The sequence below is a fragment of the Varroa destructor genome, unplaced genomic scaffold (assembly GCF_002443255.2).
Source record: "Varroa destructor unplaced genomic scaffold, Vdes_3.0 BEIS01000004.1, whole genome shotgun sequence".
Taxonomy (NCBI): Eukaryota; Metazoa; Arthropoda; class Arachnida; order Mesostigmata; family Varroidae; genus Varroa; species Varroa destructor.
The window spans coordinates 14,646,611-14,673,248 of record NW_019211457.1 but is presented as its reverse complement, the minus strand read 5'-3'; the positions used below and the strand labels follow the sequence as shown (position 1 = coordinate 14,673,248).

At 38.8% G+C, this 26,638-nt stretch overlaps 5 protein-coding genes and 1 long non-coding RNA gene across 18 annotated transcripts in view; 4 read left to right on the top strand and 2 right to left on the bottom strand.

Annotated features, from left to right (window-relative positions):
• Nucleotides 1-1,198, top strand: part of mmy (UDP-N-acetylglucosamine pyrophosphorylase mmy) — a 33,239-nt gene extending 32,041 nt beyond the window's left edge. For 7 of the 8 annotated variants that reach the window (XM_022801977.2, XM_086986273.1, XM_086986272.1 and 4 more), the window contains 3 exons: nt 130-156; nt 531-594; nt 837-1,198. In XM_022801977.2, coding sequence (XP_022657712.1) covers nt 130-156; nt 531-594; nt 837-917 — 172 coding nt within the window. In that variant the 3' untranslated portion in view covers nt 918-1,198. The remainder of the gene's footprint in view (nt 1-129; nt 157-530; nt 595-836) is intronic. The other variant, XM_086986270.1, reaches the window with a different exon arrangement.
• A 2,999-nt stretch (nt 1,199-4,197) lies between these two features.
• LOC111250299 (uncharacterized) lies at nt 4,198-8,433 on the bottom strand. 2 transcript variants are annotated; one of them, XR_002673284.2, is made up of 3 exons: nt 8,293-8,433; nt 5,963-6,210; nt 4,198-4,656 (listed from the first exon to the last, which is right to left on the bottom strand). It is a non-coding gene; the product is annotated as an uncharacterized LOC111250299 (long non-coding RNA). The 2 variants fall into 2 exon arrangements; XR_015325869.1 differs by lacking the exon at nt 4,198-4,656 and having other exon boundaries at nt 5,201-6,210.
• Nucleotides 4,565-26,638, top strand: part of LOC111250296 (uncharacterized) — a 30,070-nt gene continuing 7,996 nt past the window's right edge. For 2 of the 3 annotated variants that reach the window (XM_086986290.1, XM_022805312.2), the window contains exons 1-5: nt 4,581-4,966; nt 6,067-6,227; nt 6,669-6,791; nt 7,798-7,836; nt 8,261-8,429. In XM_086986290.1, the coding sequence (XP_086842416.1) occupies nt 4,912-4,966; nt 6,067-6,227; nt 6,669-6,791; nt 7,798-7,836; nt 8,261-8,392 (510 nt within the window). In that variant the 5' untranslated portion in view covers nt 4,581-4,911 and the 3' untranslated portion in view covers nt 8,393-8,429. Of the gene's footprint in view, nt 4,967-6,066; nt 6,228-6,668; nt 6,792-7,797; nt 7,837-8,260; nt 8,430-26,638 lie in introns of all 3 variants that reach the window. The other variant, XM_086986291.1, reaches the window with a different exon arrangement.
• LOC111250295 (uncharacterized) lies at nt 10,019-13,883 on the top strand. Its single transcript, XM_022805309.2, has 3 exons — nt 10,019-10,995; nt 11,835-12,082; nt 12,384-13,883. The coding sequence occupies exons 1-3, from the start codon at nt 10,183-10,185 to the stop codon at nt 13,237-13,239; spliced, it is 1,917 nt and encodes a 638-aa protein (XP_022661044.1). The 5' UTR covers nt 10,019-10,182; the 3' UTR covers nt 13,240-13,883.
• LOC111250293 (uncharacterized) lies at nt 14,126-21,532 on the top strand. Of its 2 annotated transcripts, none has more exons than XM_022805307.2 (4): nt 14,126-16,229; nt 16,791-16,968; nt 18,588-18,835; nt 19,137-21,532. In XM_022805307.2, exons 1-4 carry the CDS (start codon nt 14,686-14,688, stop codon nt 19,990-19,992), a joined length of 2,826 nt encoding a protein of 941 aa, XP_022661042.1. In that variant the 5' UTR covers nt 14,126-14,685; the 3' UTR covers nt 19,993-21,532. The 2 variants fall into 2 exon arrangements, with proteins under 2 accessions (XP_022661042.1, XP_022661041.1); XM_022805306.2 differs by having other exon boundaries at nt 16,791-17,748.
• On the bottom strand, nt 23,673-26,628 carry LOC111250297 (uncharacterized). Of its 2 annotated transcripts, XM_086987133.1 has the most exons (4): nt 26,407-26,628; nt 25,843-25,965; nt 24,798-24,836; nt 23,673-24,373 (listed from the first exon to the last, which is right to left on the bottom strand). In XM_086987133.1, the coding sequence occupies exons 1-4, from the start codon at nt 26,590-26,592 to the stop codon at nt 24,242-24,244; spliced, it is 480 nt and encodes a 159-aa protein (XP_086843259.1). In that variant the 5' UTR covers nt 26,593-26,628; the 3' UTR covers nt 23,673-24,241. The 2 variants fall into 2 exon arrangements, with proteins under 2 accessions (XP_086843259.1, XP_022661050.1); XM_022805315.2 differs by lacking the exon at nt 24,798-24,836.

The window sequence follows — 26,638 nt, the reverse complement described above, 5'->3', positions numbered from 1 at the left end:
CACCTGCCACAAAGGTTGTTATGGTACAGTCATATTTGTCAACTTGGGGTTAAGTTAAAAGCCGTTTAAAAACTCTACTTTTGCATATCGCTTCGTGCGTTTTGTGTTTTGTTACATTTCTCGTTTCAGTCAAATTACAAATGGCACTATCAAGAGGTACGTACTGGTTTTTCCACGAAAAAGCAGCCTTATTGGCCATTTTTTGGTTCTATACAAAAATTCGTACGAACGTAATGTAAATTATGCGTGAAGTATCGCCGAAAACATCCCAAATCTTTTCGGGGTTTTTTTCTTTGGTGAGGTTTTTGTTCGAATTTCTGCATTCACTTGGGTGTTCTAGTGTGCTTCATTGTTTTGCGGTCCTTCACTTTATAATAATAAATGCTGAGCATTGTATAAGTATATACATATATGAATGCTTTTTTTAATACATTCGTCGGCCGTGTTGGGCAAGCCTATTCAGTTTCGTTTAGTCGGTTTGCCAGCGGTAGCCGATTAATTATACTCTAATCGCGGACAAACCGTTTCAGAGAGAGGGATACTCATGAGCCGATTATCTGCGAAATCTCCCCGCTGCTATCATACGACGGCGAGGTGGGTATATCGTACCGCGAGCGTTCGCCCTTATACCATCTGTTTCGCTAAGGGGTATTAGCAAATACAAAGCCGCTTGCATTCCTTCGGTTTCCCAGATTTTTATTGTTCCGCTAATTAAACCCATGCAGACAAATCGTGATCGTATTCGTGATCGTAAAAAAATAGTCTATTTAATCTTTTTTTTTTCGGTGTGCAATAAGCATCCCTTATTCTTACTGGTTCTGACTGGCTCATTTCAGGATCTCGAGGAAATAGTAAAAGGACAGAAGTTCCGAGCACCACTGTATCTTAGTGAAAACTTCAAGAATGGGACGCACTAGTAAGAATAACTTCACTAACAGTTCGAAGCTCTATGACAAAGTTAACGCACCAATTTACCGAATCTAAGAAAAGCTAATATTAATCACTATATGCGACAATATCAGAAAAAAACCAAGGTCGTACCACACTGTTTAAACCGAAATGTTTTTAAATCTAATTAAGGTATATATATATATGCCAGTAAACATGTGTAAATGATGTAATCGCTTCTTTTTTTACCAATAATCTTTTTATGATGTGACAATATATCGAAATAAAAATAGTTCTTTGCAACAATCGACACACTTGTCATTTTTAGATAGTATACTTAGCTTGTGAAATGTGTGCTACGTGTAATATTTTAAATATGAATTGTAATATGAATATGTTGAAGTCAGGTTCTGTTTATCACTGCAAGGTGGAATAACTACGGCGGACGAGGTTTTCGCTGCAAACTTCAGGTCAAAACTAACTACCATTTTACTATCTTGGGTACTGTGTCCCACCACATGCATAAACGCACCCTATATGATGAGGTCATTATGCGATATAGGATTGTATTGACGTGCTAATTCACGTTATTATCGATCATGACTGACTATACTGAATAAAGGTGACACACAACACACAATAATCAGTTTCAGCCTGAAGTACCTTAGCTTTCGGCTCTGGGATATTTTTAACTTCACTACCTGATTGTAAGTGGCTCCATAAGGTTTCGACGAGCTATTTTCACGGTGTTAGCCTTAAAACGATCGCATATTCCTGTGTATCTATATGCTGTAATTCATTTGATGATTTTGGTGAGGTGCTTCATTCAAGCTTCAAGACAGCTTACGTTATTTACGTGGATAATAATGTAGAAAAATAAAGTTCTTTCAGAGTATACGTATTAGCTAAAGACAGACACTGGGCGTATTTGTCATTTTAAAGACAGACCTTCATAAGCGACAGCCTTTTAGTAGCATTCGCAAAAATCAAAATAATAAATATTAAACAAGATAAAACAAAAAATTATTTTTCTCCACAAAATTTGTCTCAGTATTTTAGTACCATTGTTATTATTTTTAATGCTCTGTGTCTAATTGTTCATAATGCAACAATCTCTCAGTTCTTACGTTCATCGCAAAAGGTATATATTGATTTTTTGAAAAAGTAGTGGCAATTTTTAATTTAAAACTGAAGTAGCTATTTTTGTAAAATAGAGCAATATTACTAAGCTAAATGTGAGCCATTTTAACCGATGACCTGCCGTTTTTCTGTTTATATCGTAACTACCATCACTGTAGCACTTGTAGTAAGTTTCCAGTAATAATTGTTCTATAAGTATAAGTAACACGTCTACCTTTATAGTAATAAAATTCTAATTCATAGTCATTTCATTGCAAAAATTCTACATCTTTAAGGTGCTGTATTTTGAGTCTGAAAAAAAGTAAATATTTTACTACTATCAAAACTCAGGTTTCAAATTATACTGACGCTAACCCCAGATTACCTAAGAAATGTGACTATTTATATGTCGCCCAATATATAAAACAGGAGATTTATGAACCAAATCGTTTTTTCTAGCAAAGGCTCCGGATGTCTACAATGATCGGGTTAAGCAAATTTTCGCCCATATAGCCCCACCCTCCCCCATATATATATACACAAAAGAATTCACGTAAAATGTATAACCTTTGTCTCATGACAAAATTTCAAAGCTAGTACGGTGCTAGCCAATACATAGATTCTGATAACAGCAAGCAAACTATCACAAACATTAACAAACATTTAATTTGATGTCGTAATTGGAAATCTTCCAGTGTCCAGTGTAAATCTTCCAGCTATGCGGAATGGGCATGGCCTTCCATAGGATCTCTCTATCCAACCTATCCGTTTGAAAGGTTCTCATCAGGATGTGCTCTTACGATATTTATCACAATGATACTATGCGGGTGTTCCGCCCTGTTGAAAATAAAATTTGCCATCCTTATTAGAGTCCTTTGAAATGCATGCTAGAACAAATTTTCGCAGCAAATGCAAATAATTGCTGTAAGTCACTAAACTGCGTTACACTACCGGTAAACTGATGGTGTTCCGGGTTAACAGGTGGGTCTACAGTTGCCCAGTAAGTGCCATAATGTCGATTAATTGTGCCATTGAATTTAAATTATATTCATTACTCCAAACAATTATACCCAAACACTTTTTGCTCACATTTTTCCAAGTATCATTCGCAAAGCTGTTCTTTTCGATCCAAAGCATCTTCATAAGTACGTACCGTTGTTGAGAATCTCATCATCTTTCCATTGACAACATGTTAAAATGTAATGGACATTTGGTTTCCTAATGCCGATTGCGAAACTGGATTTTATTAACGATTTTAAAATATCTTACTTCAACTTCCCAGCTTCCTACTTTGGCTAATAGAGTTCGTTGATGTTCTCGGCCTTCCGGAACGTTATTTATAAACGTCCTGAACAGTTCCTTATGAACGATGATAATCGAATATTTTGAACTACTGGAAATAAAAAATTGCATCAGTCAAAGGCCAAGCGCGGGACTTCTTGTTTGAAGGTTCTATACTGCTCATCGACACGTTCTGAGTTCAAACGAAAATTGCGAATTCAGCAGCGGCCAATTCTCTTTTTCCAGCTGTAGCCGACAAAAACAAATCCTGATATTAATAAATGTTTACGCACGCAATACAATGCAATATTCCTTTCTCGCCTCTATACATCATTTAAAAACCTGTTTTATTCATCCAAAAAAGTCAAGACCATAAGCTTTAGGTACCATAAGGGAATACTCCACATTTTTTTATCCATTTTCACATGCTGTTTGATGATATAATAATACACGTTATGCAGAATGCTGCTTGCTTCAAGTTTTTGCTGGTCACAGCGAATGGCAGCTTAAAAAACCCATTCCACTAACAGTTTACTGTGAAGCATTTTCACTTTAAATCAAAAGCTTTATCTCGGCAATTTTAACAAATGTTAGCTGGCAACAATCGGATGATCGACATAAAAATAGATAACAAGAAAAGAGGCTATTTAAAACTAAAAAAACGGCTTACTGAAACAGCAACACTTCTCACCGTCTTGATCGTTTTGGAATGGAAAGAAGCGTTTCAGAATATCCTTAACATTTCGATAAGACGACAGAGCTCCTCCGGTATTCCTCGCAATTGATAATCAATTTGCTCTAGTCCACCAGAACGATGATCGTATAAGAGGACGACATCTAATTATGATCGATCTTCTTTATAAGGATTTAGCCAATTAACATTCAGCAAAATGCCGAATAACGACCGCCTTTGAAAAGGAATACTTTTGCCACCATTTTATTAGCAATAACAGGAACATTTTTGAATCAATCTTCACTTAGACGTAATTCACTTGACCTCGGATAGATTTACCAAGAAAAGCCTCCAGAGTGTTACGCATAGACGGGATTTCTTTTAAATCAGCTGAGTAAACGCACGAGGTAATAGAAAATATCTTTATTTTTTACCGTTACCTCGTGCATGTGTAATCAGTCGGCACAGGTGAAGTGCCTAGGATATAGCGGTCGTGGATATTACCCAGTTCAACTTAAGGCGCGATACGGTAAACGAGAAATGACGAGACACCCCTCAGATCTAGTTGATCAGCTGCTTTCTAGTTCATTCGAGTAGAATGCCATGACGCATCTAAGAGTCAAGCCCAAAGTTTCTCGCTTACTAAACTGGGCGATGATGATCTGTGTCCATGACCTTTTTCATGCTTCAACTAGCTGAAATCCAGAGTAACGCAATTGATCAACCTTGATCGGATCCTGTTCTTAATTATACAAGTTCATTTCAATTATATACTCAGTAAATTCAGATTTCTGTGAAATAACGAACAGCGGTAACCAAGGCGTAGCAACTGATGTCTTCTTCCGAGCTAGCTAATTGAATATTTCAACCAAATACTTATAGAGCAAGCACTTCTAAAACGAAGCTAAATCCAGCGTTCTTATTTGAGTCAGAAATACCTATCGGTCTTCATGGTGCTCGAGAAACGCGTTGGCCATGGAGTATATTACACTGCTGCCCTAATCGGTACGCAAAAAATCTAACAAGATCCCTAACACCAAATCTCAAAAAAATCAACCGGATGTAAGATACAAGTTTGAAGTGTAGAAGTGACATAGTGGTAGCAACAGTGATGTGGTACCTTAAAAAGTTATCATCGAGGATGTGAGTTCCGATTTGTTCGTTGCGAGTTTTGATGTTGTTATGAGCAGAAAATATATTAATATTATATAAAATAGGCAGTAAAAATGACTGAAAAGGTGAAAGTTTGCAAAGCTAACTAGCTAAGCTTATTGACTTTATTCTAGTACAGCTAAGCGTTGAAAGGTTTGAGGCAGATTTAATATATAACGCATATGCAAGCTGACTATGATTGCGCAATGTGATATTGCTAGTACTTCAAAAAGGATGAACACGCCCAACCTAGGCTTAATAGGTTCGGATAGAATAAACTGAGCGTGACTTCCATGCACAAAGTGGAGGCGTCACCCTCCAACTACAAATAGTGTACGAAATAAAGTAGTTTTAATGACATTTTAAACCGTGGCAATAATAAGAGCAAAAAAGAAGTTTCCCTAATTGCGCATTTTACCATTGGTTTTGAAGAAATAATTAATGCTCCGTGTACACATACTCTAAAAACATCTATAGGTAAGCGTTGAAGTCTCCTTTCGAAAGGTTGGGCTCTGCACTTGATCCTGCAGACTAATCGATCCACAATCTTCCATAAGACTAGGCCGTTGATTTAAAATATTTTATAGCATTAAAACGTAGACCTACAACGCAACTACCTCTTATACAGCCAGGGCGTAATCTACAATGAATGCACGATCTTTTGTGAGAACACGAATACCTACGATAGATCAGATTACAGCCAATTTCTATACCCTGAAAGATTCATACCGAAATCACATTCTAGGGAAAGTAAGCCTGTTCACCTATAGCTTGAGGATTCCTCTACAATAATAATTATGATTAGAATTCCTATAAGAACATGAGATGTAGGAACAAAAGGAAACTTACATATCTCTGTGTTTAGAAGCACAGGAATATTGTAAGAACAACAAGAATTAGATACTGTGGGTGGCAGGCCGTTAAAGTGATGTTGTTTCCTTGTCTAATTTCAGGAATAGCCTTCTACTTTTTTCGGACATCCACAGCAGACGCACAGGGTATGATGGAAGTCGCAGAAAAAGTCAAAGGTGTGCTATCCAAAGGCCGCACGGCTGTCGGGGTTGCAGTCAAATTTGTACCTTGTTTCAAACTCGTTGCTGAAATACAGGGTAACGTAAGTAGTTACCTATAGGGTTTATATACTTGCACCACATAACTGGCATTAACCGATTCGTTAAATCGTCATCGTGGCGGTTACAAGCCGTAGCGGCGGCCACGTGGCTGAGTTCAAGGTGGTCTTATGACAACGTAGATAGCCTGTTAACGCCAACCTATCGGGTTATTGAGAATTGCTATAGAAAACATAATAATAACGTGTCATAACTGTGGCACACGTTACCTATTAGTGTTTTATCCATTAATTCTAGTTACAGCCAGGGTCCCGTATGTAATTACCGTAGATCTTTGAGGCAGAAATCGCTGGCTTAAGCTCCCTTGAGACACGCACAAAATGGTCTGTGTGAAATGAAAAAAAGCTACCCAATCCGCAAAGTAATTTTTGAGTCAACAAAATAACGCAGTAATTCTATCTTGCGTTTCTTTGGTCGATGCCCAGATGAAAAAGGTTGGTTATAACGCGAAAGGTTTAAGGATCTGTCTGGACAGGGCGATTCCGAAGGATGAAGAAATTCAGGGTAGAGAAGATCAGATGGTTACGAGGGAAGAACTGCGCACTAAGGTATTTTTTTCATTTATTCATGTTTTATTATTTTCTACTTCACTCCTAGCTGCCCGTGATACGTTCTGAGACAAAATTATATGCTATATATATTTTGTTTTAACATGGCCTTTTTGGCTCTACTTTCAAAAATATTTTCCACCCGATCAGCAAAGGGACAGTATAAATCCCCAAAAAAATTGACCATATGCCTAACTCATCTGAATCTATACATATATATATATATATATATATATATATATAATTAATAGGTAAACGGTTCGCTAGCTTGACATATTTTATGTAACAATAAAATATATTTCGAGTTGACTACACAACAATCACTGCTATAAGACGTTTTGTCAGCAGTATATAATTAATAATTTGCCATTTCGTTAAGAAAGACATTGGTGAAGTTTCGCGCGTGGATTGAAAACCGTAAGAACTACACTGACGCTCTCGTGCTAACAATAACTGTGTAGTCATGCGTGTAATCAAATGGCCCTTTAGCGTGTTTTTGGTTCCCCTAAAATGTAATTCCATATTTTCTTAGAACCCCTGAAAATTGTCTGGCAGTGAAGTTTGATCGAACCCTCCCGGACAAAAAAGTTAGAATACAATACAAGACGGGACCTGAAAGTCGCATTAACAGAACCGGTAATTCAAGAATGTTGAATATTTACACGATTTTACAATAAATGTCCTAACAGAAATTCTTGGGAGCGCTTTGTTTCTGTTATCCTTTACTCGAAATTCCAATATTGCAGTACGAAATCACGTACAAAAAATATATATATAAGGTATGAAAGCTTCTCTCTATGTACATTTTTATTTATCCAAAGAGGGCACTTGTGTATTCCTTAGTAAAAGTTAAAATCTTATTCAGTTATAAATTTTTTTAACGGTATCATTGTCACCTTGATAAGTGACAATAATACCGTTTAAACAAATGTCACAAAAGATAATCGAACGGGTTTAGCAGGTTTAGTCTAACATAATTGTCCATTACGTATTCCTACGCACTTAGGTTAAAAACTGTATCACGGCTATGATCGCAGCAGCAAGAGTGAGTGCATTTTTTATTGTGAATGATCATTATCAGTAAGGGCTATAGATTTGCACTTACATACCATAAACCCAACAGGTAGCAGTCATCTAATTCAACGCACAGATATTTACAGCACTTTGGTTGTAGTTTTAATAGAGGCTTATTTGGAATGGCTTTTATGGAAAACACATTAGAAATAAGTAAATGCTTCAAATCATAAAACAAAAAGAAACTTTATAATCTCGATACCGACTGAGCAGCATTAGTTTTTTTTCTGTTAACGACGCTTTTCGTATATGTCTCTGTACGGCCCGAGTCATCAACACAATTAAACAACAACGAACAAATAATGCCTTCCCGTCGACTAACCACGATTTGTCGAGCGAGTCCAAAATTCGTCCCTAGATCTAATTTCATTTTTGTTTCCCTCACGTCTGCCTAGGGCAAGGACGATATTGAGGAAGACATGCTTACCGATATAAAGGACTGCTTCATGAACGCGGCCCAATCATTGAGTGCTTTGACAGGAGGCGATGACGGAGATAACGCTGGCGGAGAGGGCCACCGCCGTTGAAAGCAAGAAACAAGGACTATTAACGTCAACGATACTTGTAAGCTTTTGCAGGACGTACCTGTTGGATCAAAATACTTCTAATATGAGAAAATAGATTTACGACAGCGCAAACAATATCTTAATTTTTTTTATTCAACAGCCTATAAGTAATTGAGTGTCTTAAGCATAAATTACCGAAACCATTTACTGTTTCTATATAATGCGATCCCAAGCGGCAGAATGAAGACCTGTGGCAACGACCACATAATCTTCAAGGGATTATGCTTCAGGCTAAGCGCAAAGCATTTGCCGTATGGAAAAACCATAATCTATCACAGAGTACCAGACAAACTCGGTTTACCCAAAAATGGATCGGCCGTAAATTTAGTTTGAACTATTGTCTATAAAATGAGCTTTACAGATGCCCTCGTCTGGGGGACATGCCTGCAGAGCTACTAAAATCGTCTCAACGCAGTTGTCTGTATAAGTTAGTGTTCCATGTATTTAGATTTTCGATAAATTGAAATAAATAAAGCTAATTAATACTATACAACCAATAAATTTACTTCACGACGTAAGAAAAAGCAAAATGGGCATGTGATTATTAGTTGATTTGCAAGAGAAATTGAGCTGACTATGTAATGTTGTATAATAGGCTGGCTGCATGTGACCACATACTATTACAATTTCGTTGCTACAAGTACAGACACGGATCGACCTCGTCTGTTCGATTGCATACTTTCTCTAGGTAAAATATACGTTACTAAATTAGCTACTTCCTCTCCAGCACTATCTATACATATCAGTTCTGCCACCAAAGACCTTTGTTTATGAATACCATTCTACATGTAAAATGAATAGTTCCTTAATTTTTAATGGTTATCCTTTCAGAAGTTTGGTATTGCTCTGATTAAATTTAACAGAAAAGCCTTTATACCTTCAAAGCTATAGTCCCTTGATTTATCTTTTGGATGAACCATATTTCAGTTGTTTTTATGCCTTCTGTTCTTAAGACACACGCGATATTACCTCAGACATCATTGTCTTAGTGCTAAACAATGTCAATTAAATCGAATTTTCAGTTGATTGACAGCAATAGTTCAAGTGGCTAGGATAGGCCATCTATTGTGGCTAATTAGCCACCATACAAACATAACCAGTCGCTTGAATTGAACACATAATGGTATTTTATTAGTATTCGAATAACCCAACGTTCCTATATATATATATATATATATATATATATATATATATATATATATATATAATATGAAGAAAATTATTTGAGGATGGGTTGTATGTACAAGACTGAAGTTATTTGAAATGCGGTCGATATATGTTAAGGAATTTCCGGTTGAGCGGTTGAGGAATGTTAAGGAAAGCGTAGATTTACTATAGGGGTAAGCTTATCGACAGAGTTTTTTTCTTATATAACAGTTATTACGTGTCAAAATGAAGCAGCTTCATTTAGTTGTTGTATGCGCTGTAAATCGTCCATTGAAGCTTGCAAACTGGCTTTCGCAAAACTCACCGAAGGCCTTCATTTAGCATATACTATATTATACGCGATATTTTTATTATTCCGTATTTTATCCTATTGTCATATGTTCTAATAATTTGAACTAACTGATGTACTAATTTGATATCTTTTTCTCTTGTTTGGCAGTTTTCGCCATGCACATGCTGCGACCTCTACGAAAGTCGACACCAAACAGGCCACAAAAGCAGTGAGAGATCAGGCTGTTAAAAGATCCGGTGATAGTGGAAGTGTCAAAGGCAATCTACCAAAGAAGTCAAGAACAAATGCTGAAATGCTTGGAGATTCTCCAATACAGATACTAAAGGTAATTTCAAGAACCGGAGGTGCTGTTTCCAAAAACGGGAAGGCTAGTCGGAAAAACGGAAACTCCCGCCCGAAAAGGCCGGAGATAGATAAGGGAAGATCGACCGCACTTGCTAATAATATTTCACCCAAGGCTCAAACAACCTTCGCAAGCAGTAAAAGCTCTTCCCTCAAGGCGACAAAAACCGATGAAGGACCACAAAATTTTTTGTCCAACAACGATAGAACTAGTGCGGAAATTGCAATCGTCTCGCCAAAAAAGGCGCCCAAAAATAGTACAAAACCTAATAGCGCCTCACCTAAAATGGCGAAGGCGGGCTTAAAACGAGAACAAACAGTCGGTAAAACTCCGCCCAAAAAATCGATAGCGAATCCGGCAAATCCGTTAATAAAACAGTCGAAAAGAGATATCAAAAATAGGTCGCCGAAAAAAAGTCAGCTGCCTCAAGACAACGATGGACGGCAACCAAGTGCGTCATATACAAGTATTTTGGACATTGATTTAAGTAACTTGGAATGTTCGATCGATGAAACGGAGGCTGGCATTTCGTCTGAAGCTCGAAATCTGATGGTAAAGTCAAAACCGGTTCCTAAAAATAGACATACATCACAGTCAGCATTCGTAAGCTTTCCTCGGATCAGTATAGCCTCACTCTTCCGGCGGTCGTTTAGTCGACTGGAAGAGAAGCACTCGTGGAGTGAGCAGAAACGTCCTTCCATCTTGGATGAGAAAAGTTGCAGATCGTGCTTTGTTCAACTCGAGAGGATTAAGTATGAAAGGGTATGCTAGTAACAACTGTTCCTCAAATTTTTAATTTCATTTTTTTTAATTCAAATACAATAAAAGCTTTTTTTTTTACAACACTAGTTGAATTCAGCCAACCGTTCTACATTAATCGCGATTATGGTTCACATAGTAAGCCATTACCAGTCAGCGACTTCTTCGGAGAGCCTGGTCAAGTTCACGATTTGAATACAACAGCTTACAACCGGCGCTAAAAACGTTATATATGTATATATATATATATATATATAGTAGGTGGTTAAACAGCATTTTCTTCAGCGAAATCTTCCCTTATCTTCCGAAAACATCCATAGATATTGTTTAAATATGATTTCGTTACAAAAACATTTTTTGATGGCGCCGTACACGTATTCAGCCTGCTTTGCGTGATGCTATTGTTACAACCGACATTTTTTTAAATAAAGCAGTAATAATCTGCAACTAAGGAAGTCAATTTTTTTGGTTGCTGACAAGATGCACATACATCATATATTATATAAGATATTTATTGTATCAATGAAGAAAATGTTTTTATATTTAATACAATACGAAAATTACATTCATACAGTTCTCATCGAGGCAGATGGTCAGGCTTACGGTGCATACATAACGGACATCGACAGGAAGCGTTACTACGCGCTTACTGAAGTCTATATTGAAGCCATTAGTGAGCATCTCCGTTAACAGGCGGTACGCCATCCTTTGAACCGGACGCTAACAGCGTTCTAAGCAACTAACTTCATCTGCGATTCGTTTCTAGCCTGATTGTGGATTCATGCTAGCGAACGGTTGGAATAATTCTGAACTATTTAATGTTCGATTGCTTCATATTTTAGGTGCTGCCTCTGGTGATACCCGAGTATCCGGTGAATTTCACTTATTTACTCAACTCGTGGGATATCGAAGTTGTGGCAAAGATCGGCGAGGGCTCGTTTTCAGAGGTATTTCAAGTACGGAAGATTGAGCCATCAGGTGATGAAAACACTCAAACCGAGTACGTTATTAAGGTCGTGCCAGTAGGAAATCACGGGCAACCGAAATTCGATGATTTATTGCCAGAAATGCATATGAGTCTCGCCGGAAGGTAAGTATTAGTGTGAGTTTCGTATAAGTCGCGCGAATCCCAGCTCGACTTTTGTACAGCGCCTAGGCAGGCGCGTTTTTATTAAAAGGCGATTTAGTATGTGTTGATTTGTATATTTCTGTACCCACAGAGAGGATCTAAAACGTCCTTATTTCTAATCGAAAACGACAAACGTTTGTCGTTGATGAAAAGTTGCTTGGATTTGACTCATTCATTGATAGACTATGGAATGAATCTATATAATAACTTGCACATTTATTATCTATAATATAATTTTGTTTTATGTTTCGGAAATTTTCAGGGATCTCCAGGAAAGCGACGTAAATCGGGCTCCAACGTTCATAGGTCTTCAGGGAATGCACCTTGTATACGGAGAATTCACCGACGAAATGGCCTCCGCTTGCCAGATCTTTGCAACTAATTTTCCTGATGACGCGGAACACCCACTACCGAGTGAACGTCCTGTAGACCAATATTTCATCGTGTTTTTCACCTCGTACGATGGCGTGGAACTCGAAACGATTTTGCCTAAGTTGACAACCGAGCAGAAATGCTCGATCGTTTTGCAGATCACGCTAGGTTTGGCTGCCGCCGAAGCTGCATTCGATTTCGAGCACCGCGATCTTCATTTGAGCAATCTCGTCGTTAGCGATTATGAAATCAATAATAATGATACCTCTAATGATGACGATGGCGGCTGTGCCTCAATTGCCACCACTGTTAGCAGCGACAACAATGATCACAGTTCCATGATCGAATTTCGCGTTGAGGGTAAGTCCTACTGGGTGAATTCGTTTGGAAAAAAGATTGCCCTTATTGATTACGGAATGAGCCGGCTCGTCGTCGACGAAACCCTATACACATCATTTAGTTCATCAATACTCGAGGGTCACAATTTGCAGCGGAAGACATATCGTGAGCAGCATAAACTGGTTGGAGGCATCGGTAACTACCGCACTGCGATGCCCGAAACGAACGGTCTATGGATCAAATTTCTTATCTGTAAGCTGTTCCCCAAGCGACCGCTGAATCCGAACAAGGCGCAGTACGCCATTCAGGTCAACCAGCTATACGAGGCTCTCATGTTGAAACCGGTATGCGCCCGAAACTGCCTTTCTCTTTTGGCATTCAATGGCAATGGTGGTCTGCCGACGTAGGATATGTTAATTCAAAAAGCATAATGTCAGCGGTGCTATGTGATGGAAAGTGCTGCTGTACAATAGAAATGGAAGGAGTTGCCAACATTGAACATCACGCATTAGCTTAACGGGTGAACGCATTGCGAAGAGTGGCAGGTGGGGTGGTTAAATCTAAAGCATATCGTGTTTAAAAATGAAATCTGGAATAATGCGAATACAATGACAATGTACAAACGACACGTTAGCATACATCTAGCGTCCTGAGAAAATCAGCAGGTATTGTTACCATTTACATACTAAATGATAGAGGTATTAATAGAACGACAATTATCGCTTACGTGACAATCTCTAGATGAATCATCTTTAAACGATGGAATATATTCCCATGCCGGCCACACCCGTATGTAAACATACCATTCTAGCATAGTAGTTCAAGGTTATTCAACCCTGACAAAAATAAGCAAAGCCCTAAAAACATGTCTCTGTCCAAGACGTGTGCAAGCTGTCTCACTCTTTTACCCGAAATGTGCTTGTCAAGCCATTAGACAGATTTCATGTGCGCCCATTTCATCCGCTCATCAACTGTGCTTGTTCGTGTCTCTTACCACAAACAAAGAGCAGCGTTTTGTCTTTGAATATCGAATGCAGACCTGTTTACACACGTATACAGTGCTTTGCCGTGTTGCCATATGTAAAGTAAAATTGTTTACTATTTCACAATTACGAATTCCGCGCGGACCAAATTCCGCTGGATTTCGTCTGCTACAACTTTAGCGCCAAAATAATTCCAGATACGGTCGGCGGTTGGGTTATCCCTGCATTGAATTCATTGTATTCGCGGCGACCAGTGTAGAAGAAACACGAAAAAAATATAACAGCAAAGTGGCAAAATAGCTGGGCATATGTATCTGGGCAGCCGGATACTCAGCCGGAATCAGTTCTGTCAGTGTGTGGACAGCGTAGACAGTTCTGCTACATCTCTCCTACGGATCGGCCACGTAGAAATTATTTCTGTACTGAGTTTGGCTAAGCGCACGGTGGCAAGGGTGAGGAACCACAGATGAAAATCGTTAGACAGTGAACTTGTTTATTTTTATTTCTATATTATATTTACTTTGTTGGTGTTTATCGAAAGGCTCTGATTAAGCCTGATTGAGCATAAGGAAGACGTTGAGTAACCTTGAGGTAACGCGTATTTGCATGAAGAGAAACACAGTCGAACGAGCTAATTGAATATCCTCCGGAGATAAAAAGTAGCCCGATAGCCTTCAAATATCGACAGCAGCTGGCGGCTACGGAAGACCGTGATTACAATTAGACGAGCCGTGTTTCTTTATGTGTGTGTTTCTCTCTATTTACGGCTCGTGATCCATATATATCCGACTTGATTGCTCGACGACCTCGAAGAGTGCGTCGGATTGCGATGCGTTCAGGAAAAACGGCCCGCTTCGCAGGAGCAGAAGAATGTGGCTTTACTCCATAAACTCTACAAATTCCGTTTGTCCTCGCGGTTCGAGTTTGGCATCAGACAATCTATATGAGGTGGATTCATCACCGGAGGGTAGCAGCAGCAGCAGCACTTCGGATCCATATAGATTGTTTGCCTTTCCCGAATCGCATTCACCTCCAACCCCATATGAAACTACTAGGCAGCGTGAAGCAGCTCGACGACGTCAAGCTAAGGTCAAAGCTGGAAAGCGGCAGCTAGAGCAAAATGAACTGCAAACCTGTGACGAAGCTTGCAGAATAACTTTGTTTGAAAACGAGCTGTCAGAAAATGCCCGACAGCGCCAAGCATGTTGGAAGCCGGCTGGCAAGTCAAACGCTTTCAGAACAAAACTGTCTCAAGATAGATTAGGTGGGAATGGTAAATTAAACAAAAGCGTAGAGAAAAAGAACGAGGGTCTAAAACGTAAGGCTCAGAGAGTTATAGCCAAAAGACGGGTTCACAGAATTCATAACGTTAATCAAGCCAGCAAAGATAAAAAGAAGGTCTATTGTGAAGTAGAACAGAAATTACTTGTGAATCAGGAAATTCGGGATTTATCGCTAAAACGAAGCTCAAGCAATACAGCTTGCGCGTCCCTAAAAGAAAACGTGAGGCCAACGCTAACGTTAGGCCACCAACCCAGCAAGGCACAAGACGAAAAGAAATTAGATCAGGTGGTTACTTCGGACAACGCTCACAAACTGCTGTTGGACTCTGACGGGATCGATCGCATCTTCGACAGTGTCGTAGTCATGCCAGCCATGTATAGCACAAAAGCTAACAGCTACAAAGCCGATGGCGTTTTCCGAGGTCTATCGGCCTGCGCCATTAGAAAATCTCCACTTCTGATTAACTCGACACGACGATATGATGGTATTAACACGACAGCGAAAACAAAGATACGTGACAATGTCTCGCTTTTCAAAAAGAGAACGGTTAACGAGCTGAATAGTGGTAGCACTGATGCTGTTATTAGCGGCAATTGCAGCAATTTCCAGTTACAAAGTCGAGCTCTGATGAACTATTCGCCGGAGTTGAACACTGAAGTCCGCATTGGCAATACGGAACAATACAGATCCGAGGTTAATGGTGCAGAGCCGCTACTACTGAAGCACGCGGCATCACCTCGTCAGGTCACGTGTGACTCCAGGTTGAAAAAACCACAGCAGCGTCGGAGCCAGACATCAAACAATAGATTTCCACGAGAAGTGTGGAAGGGAGCGGCGGTTCGACGCGAGCGTTTTGCACAACTTGAGGGGAAACGCGTCAAAACTGAGCGAACAGTTAGCATCACCTCAATAAAAAATTCAAACAATCAGTTGAGCGTGTTGAATAAACCTAACGGGCGTGCTATAGATGGACATAGCTCAGACGAAGATGCGAAGAAAACGGGTACCGATGAGTGCCAAAGTGGGTATGATCAAAAAGAAATGGCACGACGGCGTTTAGTTGACGAATGCACTCAAAGGGACTGTTACGTTGTAACGGCACGCTATGAAGAACCTGGAGGGCACACGAGGTATGTCTCTCATTATGGATAGAGCAAAGGCTTCCATTTAAGATATGCACAATATACCATCGTTGTTAATATTGTTTTAACGATACAGCTATATATGCAGCGAATAGCATCTTAATATTTCGGTTACCATAATTTACTGGGTTCTACATTACGTATTGCTTAATATGAAGAAAATTATTTGAGGATGGGTTGTATGTACAAGACTGAAGTTATTTGAAATGCGGTCGATATATGTTAAGGAATTTCCGGTTGAGCGGTTGAGGAATGTTAAGGAAAGCGTAGATTTACTATAGGGGTAAGCTTATCGACAGAGTTTTTTTCTTATATAACAGTTATTACGTGTCAAAATGAAGCAGCTTCATTTAGTTGTTGTATGCGCTGTAAATCGTCCATTGAAGCTTGCAAACTGGCTTTCGCAAAACTCACCGAAGGCCTTCATTTAGCATATACTATATTATACGCGATATTTTTATTATTCCGTATTTTATCCTATTGTCATATGTTCTAATAATTTGAACTAACTGATGTACTAATTTGATATCTTTTTCTCTTGTTTGGCAGTTTTCGCCATGCACATGCTGCGACCTCTACGAAAGTCGACACCAAACAGGCCACAAAAGCAGTGAGAGATCAGGCTGTTAAAAGATCCGGTGATAGTGGAAGTGTCAAAGGCAATCTACCAAAGAAGTCAAGAACAAATGCTGAAATGCTTGGAGATTCTCCAATACAGATACTAAAGGTAATTTCAAGAACCGGAGGTGCTGTTTCCAAAAACGGGAAGGCTAGTCGGAAAAACGGAAACTCCCGCCCGAAAAGGCCGGAGATAGATAAGGGAAGATCGACCGCACTTGCTAATAATATTTCACCCAAGGCTCAAACAACCTTCGCAAGCAGTAAAAGCTCTTCCCTCAAGGCGACAAAAACCGATGAAGGACCACAAAATTTTTTGTCCAACAACGATAGAACTAGTGCGGAAATTGCAATCGTCTCGCCAAAAAAGGCGCCCAAAAATAGTACAAAACCTAATAGCGCCTCACCTAAAATGGCGAAGGCGGGCTTAAAACGAGAACAAACAGTCGGTAAAACTCCGCCCAAAAAATCGATAGCGAATCCGGCAAATCCGTTAATAAAACAGTCGAAAAGAGATATCAAAAATAGGTCGCCGAAAAAAAGTCAGCTGCCTCAAGACAACGATGGACGGCAACCAAGTGCGTCATATACAAGTATTTTGGACATTGATTTAAGTAACTTGGAATGTTCGATCGATGAAACGGAGGCTGGCATTTCGTCTGAAGCTCGAAATCTGATGGTAAAGTCAAAACCGGTTCCTAAAAATAGACATACATCACAGTCAGCATTCGTAAGCTTTCCTCGGATCAGTATAGCCTCACTCTTCCGGCGGTCGTTTAGTCGACTGGAAGAGAAGCACTCGTGGAGTGAGCAGAAACGTCCTTCCATCTTGGATGAGAAAAGTTGCAGATCGTGCTTTGTTCAACTCGAGAGGATTAAGTATGAAAGGGTATGCTAGTAACAACTGTTCCTCAAATTTTTAATTTCATTTTTTTTAATTCAAATACAATAAAAGCTTTTTTTTTTACAACACTAGTTGAATTCAGCCAACCGTTCTACATTAATCGCGATTATGGTTCACATAGTAAGCCATTACCAGTCAGCGACTTCTTCGGAGAGCCTGGTCAAGTTCACGATTTGAATACAACAGCTTACAACCGGCGCTAAAAACGTTATATATGTATATATATATATATATATATAGTAGGTGGTTAAACAGCATTTTCTTCAGCGAAATCTTCCCTTATCTTCCGAAAACATCCATAGATATTGTTTAAATATGATTTCGTTACAAAAACATTTTTTGATGGCGCCGTACACGTATTCAGCCTGCTTTGCGTGATGCTATTGTTACAACCGACATTTTTTTAAATAAAGCAGTAATAATCTGCAACTAAGGAAGTCAATTTTTTTGGTTGCTGACAAGATGCACATACATCATATATTATATAAGATATTTATTGTATCAATGAAGAAAATGTTTTTATATTTAATACAATACGAAAATTACATTCATACAGTTCTCATCGAGGCAGATGGTCAGGCTTACGGTGCATACATAACGGACATCGACAGGAAGCGTTACTACGCGCTTACTGAAGTCTATATTGAAGCCATTAGTGAGCATCTCCGTTAACAGGCGGTACGCCATCCTTTGAACCGGACGCTAACAGCGTTCTAAGCAACTAACTTCATCTGCGATTCGTTTCTAGCCTGATTGTGGATTCATGCTAGCGAACGGTTGGAATAATTCTGAACTATTTAATGTTCGATTGCTTCATATTTTAGGTGCTGCCTCTGGTGATACCCGAGTATCCGGTGAATTTCACTTATTTACTCAACTCGTGGGATATCGAAGTTGTGGCAAAGATCGGCGAGGGCTCGTTTTCAGAGGTATTTCAAGTACGGAAGATTGAGCCATCAGGTGATGAAAACACTCAAACCGAGTACGTTATTAAGGTCGTGCCAGTAGGAAATCACGGGCAACCGAAATTCGATGATTTATTGCCAGAAATGCATATGAGTCTCGCCGGAAGGTAAGTATTAGTGTGAGTTTCGTATAAGTCGCGCGAATCCCAGCTCGACTTTTGTACAGCGCCTAGGCAGGCGCGTTTTTATTAAAAGGCGATTTAGTATGTGTTGATTTGTATATTTCTGTACCCACAGAGAGGATCTAAAACGTCCTTATTTCTAATCGAAAACGACAAACGTTTGTCGTTGATGAAAAGTTGCTTGGATTTGACTCATTCATTGATAGACTATGGAATGAATCTATATAATAACTTGCACATTTATTATCTATAATATAATTTTGTTTTATGTTTCGGAAATTTTCAGGGATCTCCAGGAAAGCGACGTAAATCGGGCTCCAACGTTCATAGGTCTTCAGGGAATGCACCTTGTATACGGAGAATTCACCGACGAAATGGCCTCCGCTTGCCAGATCTTTGCAACTAATTTTCCTGATGACGCGGAACACCCACTACCGAGTGAACGTCCTGTAGACCAATATTTCATCGTGTTTTTCACCTCGTACGATGGCGTGGAACTCGAAACGATTTTGCCTAAGTTGACAACCGAGCAGAAATGCTCGATCGTTTTGCAGATCACGCTAGGTTTGGCTGCCGCCGAAGCTGCATTCGATTTCGAGCACCGCGATCTTCATTTGAGCAATCTCGTCGTTAGCGATTATGAAATCAATAATAATGATACCTCTAATGATGACGATGGCGGCTGTGCCTCAATTGCCACCACTGTTAGCAGCGACAACAATGATCACAGTTCCATGATCGAATTTCGCGTTGAGGGTAAGTCCTACTGGGTGAATTCGTTTGGAAAAAAGATTGCCCTTATTGATTACGGAATGAGCCGGCTCGTCGTCGACGAAACCCTATACACATCATTTAGTTCATCAATACTCGAGGGTCACAATTTGCAGCGGAAGACATATCGTGAGCAGCATAAACTGGTTGGAGGCATCGGTAACTACCGCACTGCGATGCCCGAAACGAACGGTCTATGGATCAAATTTCTTATCTGTAAGCTGTTCCCCAAGCGACCGCTGAATCCGAACAAGGCGCAGTACGCCATTCAGGTCAACCAGCTATACGAGGCTCTCATGTTGAAACCGGTATGCGCCCGAAACTGCCTTTCTCTTTTGGCATTCAATGGCAATGGTGGTCTGCCGACGTAGGATATGTTAATTCAAAAAGCATAATGTCAGCGGTGCTATGTGATGGAAAGTGCTGCTGTACAATAGAAATGGAAGGAGTTGCCAACATTGAACATCACGCATTAGCTTAACGGGTGAACGCATTGCGAAGAGTGGCAGGTGGGGTGGTTAAATCTAAAGCATATCGTGTTTAAAAATGAAATCTGGAATAATGCGAATACAATGACAATGTACAAACGACACGTTAGCATACATCTAGCGTCCTGAGAAAATCAGCAGGTATTGTTACCATTTACATACTAAATGATAGAGGTATTAATAGAACGACAATTATCGCTTACGTGACAATCTCTAGATGAATCATCTTTAAACGATGGAATATATTCCCATGCCGGCCACACCCGTATGTAAACATACCATTCTAGCATAGTAGTTCAAGGTTATTCAACCCTGACAAAAATAAGCAAAGCCCTAAAAACATGTCTCTGTCCAAGACGTGTGCAAGCTGTCTCACTCTTTTACCCGAAATGTGCTTGTCAAGCCATTAGACAGATTTCATGTGCGCCCATTTCATCCGCTCATCAACTGTGCTTGTTCGTGTCTCTTACCACAAACAAAGAGCAGCGTTTTGTCTTTGAATATCGAATGCAGACCTGTTTACACACGTATACATATATATATATATATATATATATGTATATATAATATATATATATATATATGTCTGCTGCAGCGGTTTCAAGTGTATTGTCCACCTTAGTGTTTTTTGGCTGCCTGCGTTTGCCTACCGATAGCATTCACGAACTATGAAAATCGAGATATTGCCGCCATGTTGTTGCTATATAATATCTCAGCAGGTGCATAGCATGTCGGCCCCTCCCGTTCCTGTAACCATTTTCCACCCTTGGTTGAAATCTTATAATAGAAACTGTGGTAGTATTACGGCAGACCGTGATACAGTGTTTTATCGCTTGATCTAGGTTATGTGAAATTCCGTGGCTATTGACACAAATAATTCTATCAAGTTTCGCGTGGCAGTATAGAGTCGTGTATATATGCTATGCGTGTTCAATATCTTGGTGCATATAGATGTTCGATTATGTATTGGTATTGCTTTTAGGGCAGTTGTTAAATAGAACCTATATTGCAAAATAAAGGCTGAGCCGGCAATATTCATAATATTATAAGATAGTAATGTTACTTATATTAGGTTCGATAAGCTCTTGGCCCAGAACCCGGTGGCGTTTTATGTAGTACTAGAAGTTAGTTTATGTTGACACACCGTCACCTGAATTAGAATGTTATTTGAAATCACAAATTATCGTGAAAGGCCACACGGCAAGTCAAAAGAAAAAATCTATGAAGCCGACAAATTTGGGAAGCGATGTTGCGCACTTCTGAAGCTAGTCTACTGAACCAAACGCAAATAAATTTTAAAGTACGTGCTCATGTTATTCTCTAACTTTTGACGAGGAGAAAGTTCGTCCTCCAAACTTCTTTTTATTATTATTATTATTAAATAAAAAAGACTGCAAATAAAAAAAAATAAATGTTAAAAATATTCTTAAAACTTTAATCAAGTATAGAAGTATAGATCTTTCTATTACTCATTTTGTTAATATAACGTTTATGATGACACATTATGACATTAGCACTAGCATATAGCAGCTGTGGTACGATGTATTCAAAGTAATGAAATTCGTTTTGTCAAGAAATTCATTGTATATATTCATTATATTTGTATAGCACGCATTACCTATTGATTGAAGTTGGAAGATAAATACAGCTGGTGATCACTGTTGTTAGACGACGCTTCTGTTTCACAATAGAAGAAGTTTATTTCGCTAAAGCACGCATATGTTCAAGTAGCCTTTACCTCTGTCAACCCCCCTAGAGTTTTAAGCAAGGCAGAATAAATCTATAATCCTTTTAATGCAACCAATTGTGGCTTGAACACACGTACTAAATACAGTGAACTAATGGCAATGATCATAATTGATCATAAGCCTTTGAAAAATTGTATCCATTATATCTCCAAACCAATGCAAAGAGTGGGATGATGACAAAGAGTACCGTTGTCACCAGAACATAACGGACTGGTTATTATTGTATCATTCAATGACGCAGCTATAAGCGCGATCTTAAGCGAATGACAGCAGAACAACTTTCAATGGGGAGGACGTGCATATCGAAGTAAAGAACATTAGAATGTGTATGTTTCTAAGCAGTAATTAAAAATGTTAAAAATAAGAATAAGCTATCAATAATTTGCACTAAAAAATAGATTATATATATATATATATATATATATATATCTCGACAGAGACAAATAAAGCACGCTGCCGGTCGTTAGTGAAGAAAATAATAATTATATTTGGCTCATCTCGATATATATCTTTTTCACTAACGACCGACAGCGTGCTTTATTTGTCTTTATCAAACGCTCTCTTTAAGGCGCATAGTTGACGCAATTCAATGAACTTTTTCTGAGGACTACTCAGCGTAGTGAAGAGCTTTTGCCTGCGTAAATCAACATAAAATCAACAACTCGCTTTGCAAGTTTGCCCCGTGCATGTCATATGGACCATAATATGCCGCGTGGCGGACGTTTGTTGACAAATCATGTACAGAACTGCGCAGTTGCACAAGCTGTTCAGGCCCAGTGGGTGCAGTTACCTAGCAGTCCAGTTTCGCGGTTCCATCGTCAGTAAAGGACAAAGTTTATTCTTGGTGTGCAAGGCACAGCGACGTCGGGATCACCAGCTCGACTAAGGCTAACGATGGCGGCCACACGATGAGATCGCTGCTAGACACTAGATAGGAATCCACCTTGTCTCGTTTACGTAAGTTTCGTTTGCCTTCAGTGCAGCCAGGGCTCTGTCGACACACCATACGTCGTTCTCGTCTTCGCAGCTCTTAATATATATATATATATATATATATATATATATATATATATTTTTTTTTTTAGTGCAAATTATTGATAGCTTATTCTTATTTTTAAAATTTTTAATTACTGCTTAGAATATATATATATATATATATATATATATATATATATATATATATATATATAGAACGTTGGTTTATTTAATACTAATAAAATACCATTATGTGTTCAATTCAAGCGACTGGTTATGTTTGTATGGTGGCTAATTAGCCACAATAGATGGCCTATCCTAGCCACTTGAACTATTGCTGTCAATCAACTGAAAATTCGATTTAATTGACATTGTTTAGCACTAAGACAATGATGTCTGAGGTAATATCGCGTGTGTCTTAAGAACAGAAGGCATAAAAACAACTGAAATATGGTTCATCCAAAAGATAAATCAAGGGACTATAGCTTTGAAGGTATAAAGGCTTTTCTGTTAAATTTAATCAGAGCAATACCAAACTTCTGAAAGGATAACCATTAAAAATTAAGGAACTATTCATTTTACATGTAGAATGGTATTCATAAACAAAGGTCTTTGGTGGCAGAACTGATATGTATAGATAGTGCTGGAGAGGAAGTAGCTAATTTAGTAACGTATATTTTACCTAGAGAAAGTATGCAATCGAACAGACGAGGTCGATCCGTGTCTGTACTTGTAGCAACGAAATTGTAATAGTATGTGGTCACATGCAGCCAGCCTATTATACAACATTACATAGTCAGCTCAATTTCTCTTGCAAATCAACTAATAATCACATGCCCATTTTGCTTTTTCTTACGTCGTGAAGTAAATTTATTGGTTGTATAGTATTAATTAGCTTTATTTATTTCAATTTATCGAAAATCTAAATACATGGAACACTAACTTATACAGACAACTGCGTTGAGACGATTTTAGTAGCTCTGCAGGCATGTCCCCCAGACGAGGGCATCTGTAAAGCTCATTTTATAGACAATAGTTCAAACTAAATTTACGGCCGATCCATTTTTGGGTAAACCGAGTTTGTCTGGTACTCTGTGATAGATTATGGTTTTTCCATACGGCAAATGCTTTGCGCTTAGCCTGAAGCATAATCCCTTGAAGATTATGTGGTCGTTGCCACAGGTCTTCATTCTGCCGCTTGGGATCGCATTATATAGAAACAGTAAATGGTTTCGGTAATTTATGCTTAAGACACTCAATTACTTATAGGCTGTTGAATAAAAAAAATTAAGATATTGTTTGCGCTGTCGTAAATCTATTTTCTCATATTAGAAGTATTTTGATCCAACAGGTACGTCCTGCAAAAGCTTACAAGTATCGTTGACGTTAATAGTCCTTGTTTCTTGCTTTCAACGGCGGTGGCCCTCTCCGCCAGCGTTATCTCCGTCATCGCCTCCTGTCAAAGCACTCAATGATTGGGCCGCGTTCATGAAGCAGTCCTTTATATCGGTAAGCATGTCTTCCTCAATATCGTCCTTGCCCTAGGCAGACGTGAGGGAAACAAAAATGAAATTAGATCTAGGGACGAATTTTGGACTCGCTCGACAAATCGTGGTTAGTCGACGGGAAGGCATTATTTGTTCGTTGTTGTTTAATTGTGTTGATGACTCGGGCCGTACAGAGACATATACGAAAAGCGTCGTTAACAGAAAAAAAACTAATGCTGCTCAGTCGGTATCGAGATTATAAAGTTTCTTTTTGTTTTATGATTTGAAGCATTTACTTATTTCTAATGTGTTTTCCATAAAAGCCATTCCAAATAAGCCTCTATTAAAACTACAACCAAAGTGCTGTAAATATCTGTGCGTTGAATTAGATGACTGCTACCTGTTGGGTTTATGGTATGTAAGTGCAAATCTATAGCCCTTACTGATAATGATCATTCACAATAAAAAATGCACTCACTCTTGCTGCTGCGATCATAGCCGTGATACAGTTTTTAACCTAAGTGCGTAGGAATACGTAATGGACAATTATGTTAGACTAAACCTGCTAAACCCGTTCGATTATCTTTTGTGACATTTGTTTAAACGGTATTATTGTCACTTATCAAGGTGACAATGATACCGTTAAAAAAATTTATAACTGAATAAGATTTTAACTTTTACTAAGGAATACACAAGTGCCCTCTTTGGATAAATAAAAATGTACATAGAGAGAAGCTTTCATACCTTATATATATATTTTTTGTACGTGATTTCGTACTGCAATATTGGAATTTCGAGTAAAGGATAACAGAAACAAAGCGCTCCCAAGAATTTCTGTTAGGACATTTATTGTAAAATCGTGTAAATATTCAACATTCTTGAATTACCGGTTCTGTTAATGCGACTTTCAGGTCCCGTCTTGTATTGTATTCTAACTTTTTTGTCCGGGAGGGTTCGATCAAACTTCACTGCCAGACAATTTTCAGGGGTTCTAAGAAAATATGGAATTACATTTTAGGGGAACCAAAAACACGCTAAAGGGCCATTTGATTACACGCATGACTACACAGTTATTGTTAGCACGAGAGCGTCAGTGTAGTTCTTACGGTTTTCAATCCACGCGCGAAACTTCACCAATGTCTTTCTTAACGAAATGGCAAATTATTAATTATATACTGCTGACAAAACGTCTTATAGCAGTGATTGTTGTGTAGTCAACTCGAAATATATTTTATTGTTACATAAAATATGTCAAGCTAGCGAACCGTTTACCTATTAATTATATATATATATATATATATATATATATATGTATAGATTCAGATGAGTTAGGCATATGGTCAATTTTTTTGGGGATTTATACTGTCCCTTTGCTGATCGGGTGGAAAATATTTTTGAAAGTAGAGCCAAAAAGGCCATGTTAAAACAAAATATATATAGCATATAATTTTGTCTCAGAACGTATCACGGGCAGCTAGGAGTGAAGTAGAAAATAATAAAACATGAATAAATGAAAAAAATACCTTAGTGCGCAGTTCTTCCCTCGTAACCATCTGATCTTCTCTACCCTGAATTTCTTCATCCTTCGGAATCGCCCTGTCCAGACAGATCCTTAAACCTTTCGCGTTATAACCAACCTTTTTCATCTGGGCATCGACCAAAGAAACGCAAGATAGAATTACTGCGTTATTTTGTTGACTCAAAAATTACTTTGCGGATTGGGTAGCTTTTTTTCATTTCACACAGACCATTTTGTGCGTGTCTCAAGGGAGCTTAAGCCAGCGATTTCTGCCTCAAAGATCTACGGTAATTACATACGGGACCCTGGCTGTAACTAGAATTAATGGATAAAACACTAATAGGTAACGTGTGCCACAGTTATGACACGTTATTATTATGTTTTCTATAGCAATTCTCAATAACCCGATAGGTTGGCGTTAACAGGCTATCTACGTTGTCATAAGACCACCTTGAACTCAGCCACGTGGCCGCCGCTACGGCTTGTAACCGCCACGATGACGATTTAACGAATCGGTTAATGCCAGTTATGTGGTGCAAGTATATAAACCCTATAGGTAACTACTTACGTTACCCTGTATTTCAGCAACGAGTTTGAAACAAGGTACAAATTTGACTGCAACCCCGACAGCCGTGCGGCCTTTGGATAGCACACCTTTGACTTTTTCTGCGACTTCCATCATACCCTGTGCGTCTGCTGTGGATGTCCGAAAAAAGTAGAAGGCTATTCCTGAAATTAGACAAGGAAACAACATCACTTTAACGGCCTGCCACCCACAGTATCTAATTCTTGTTGTTCTT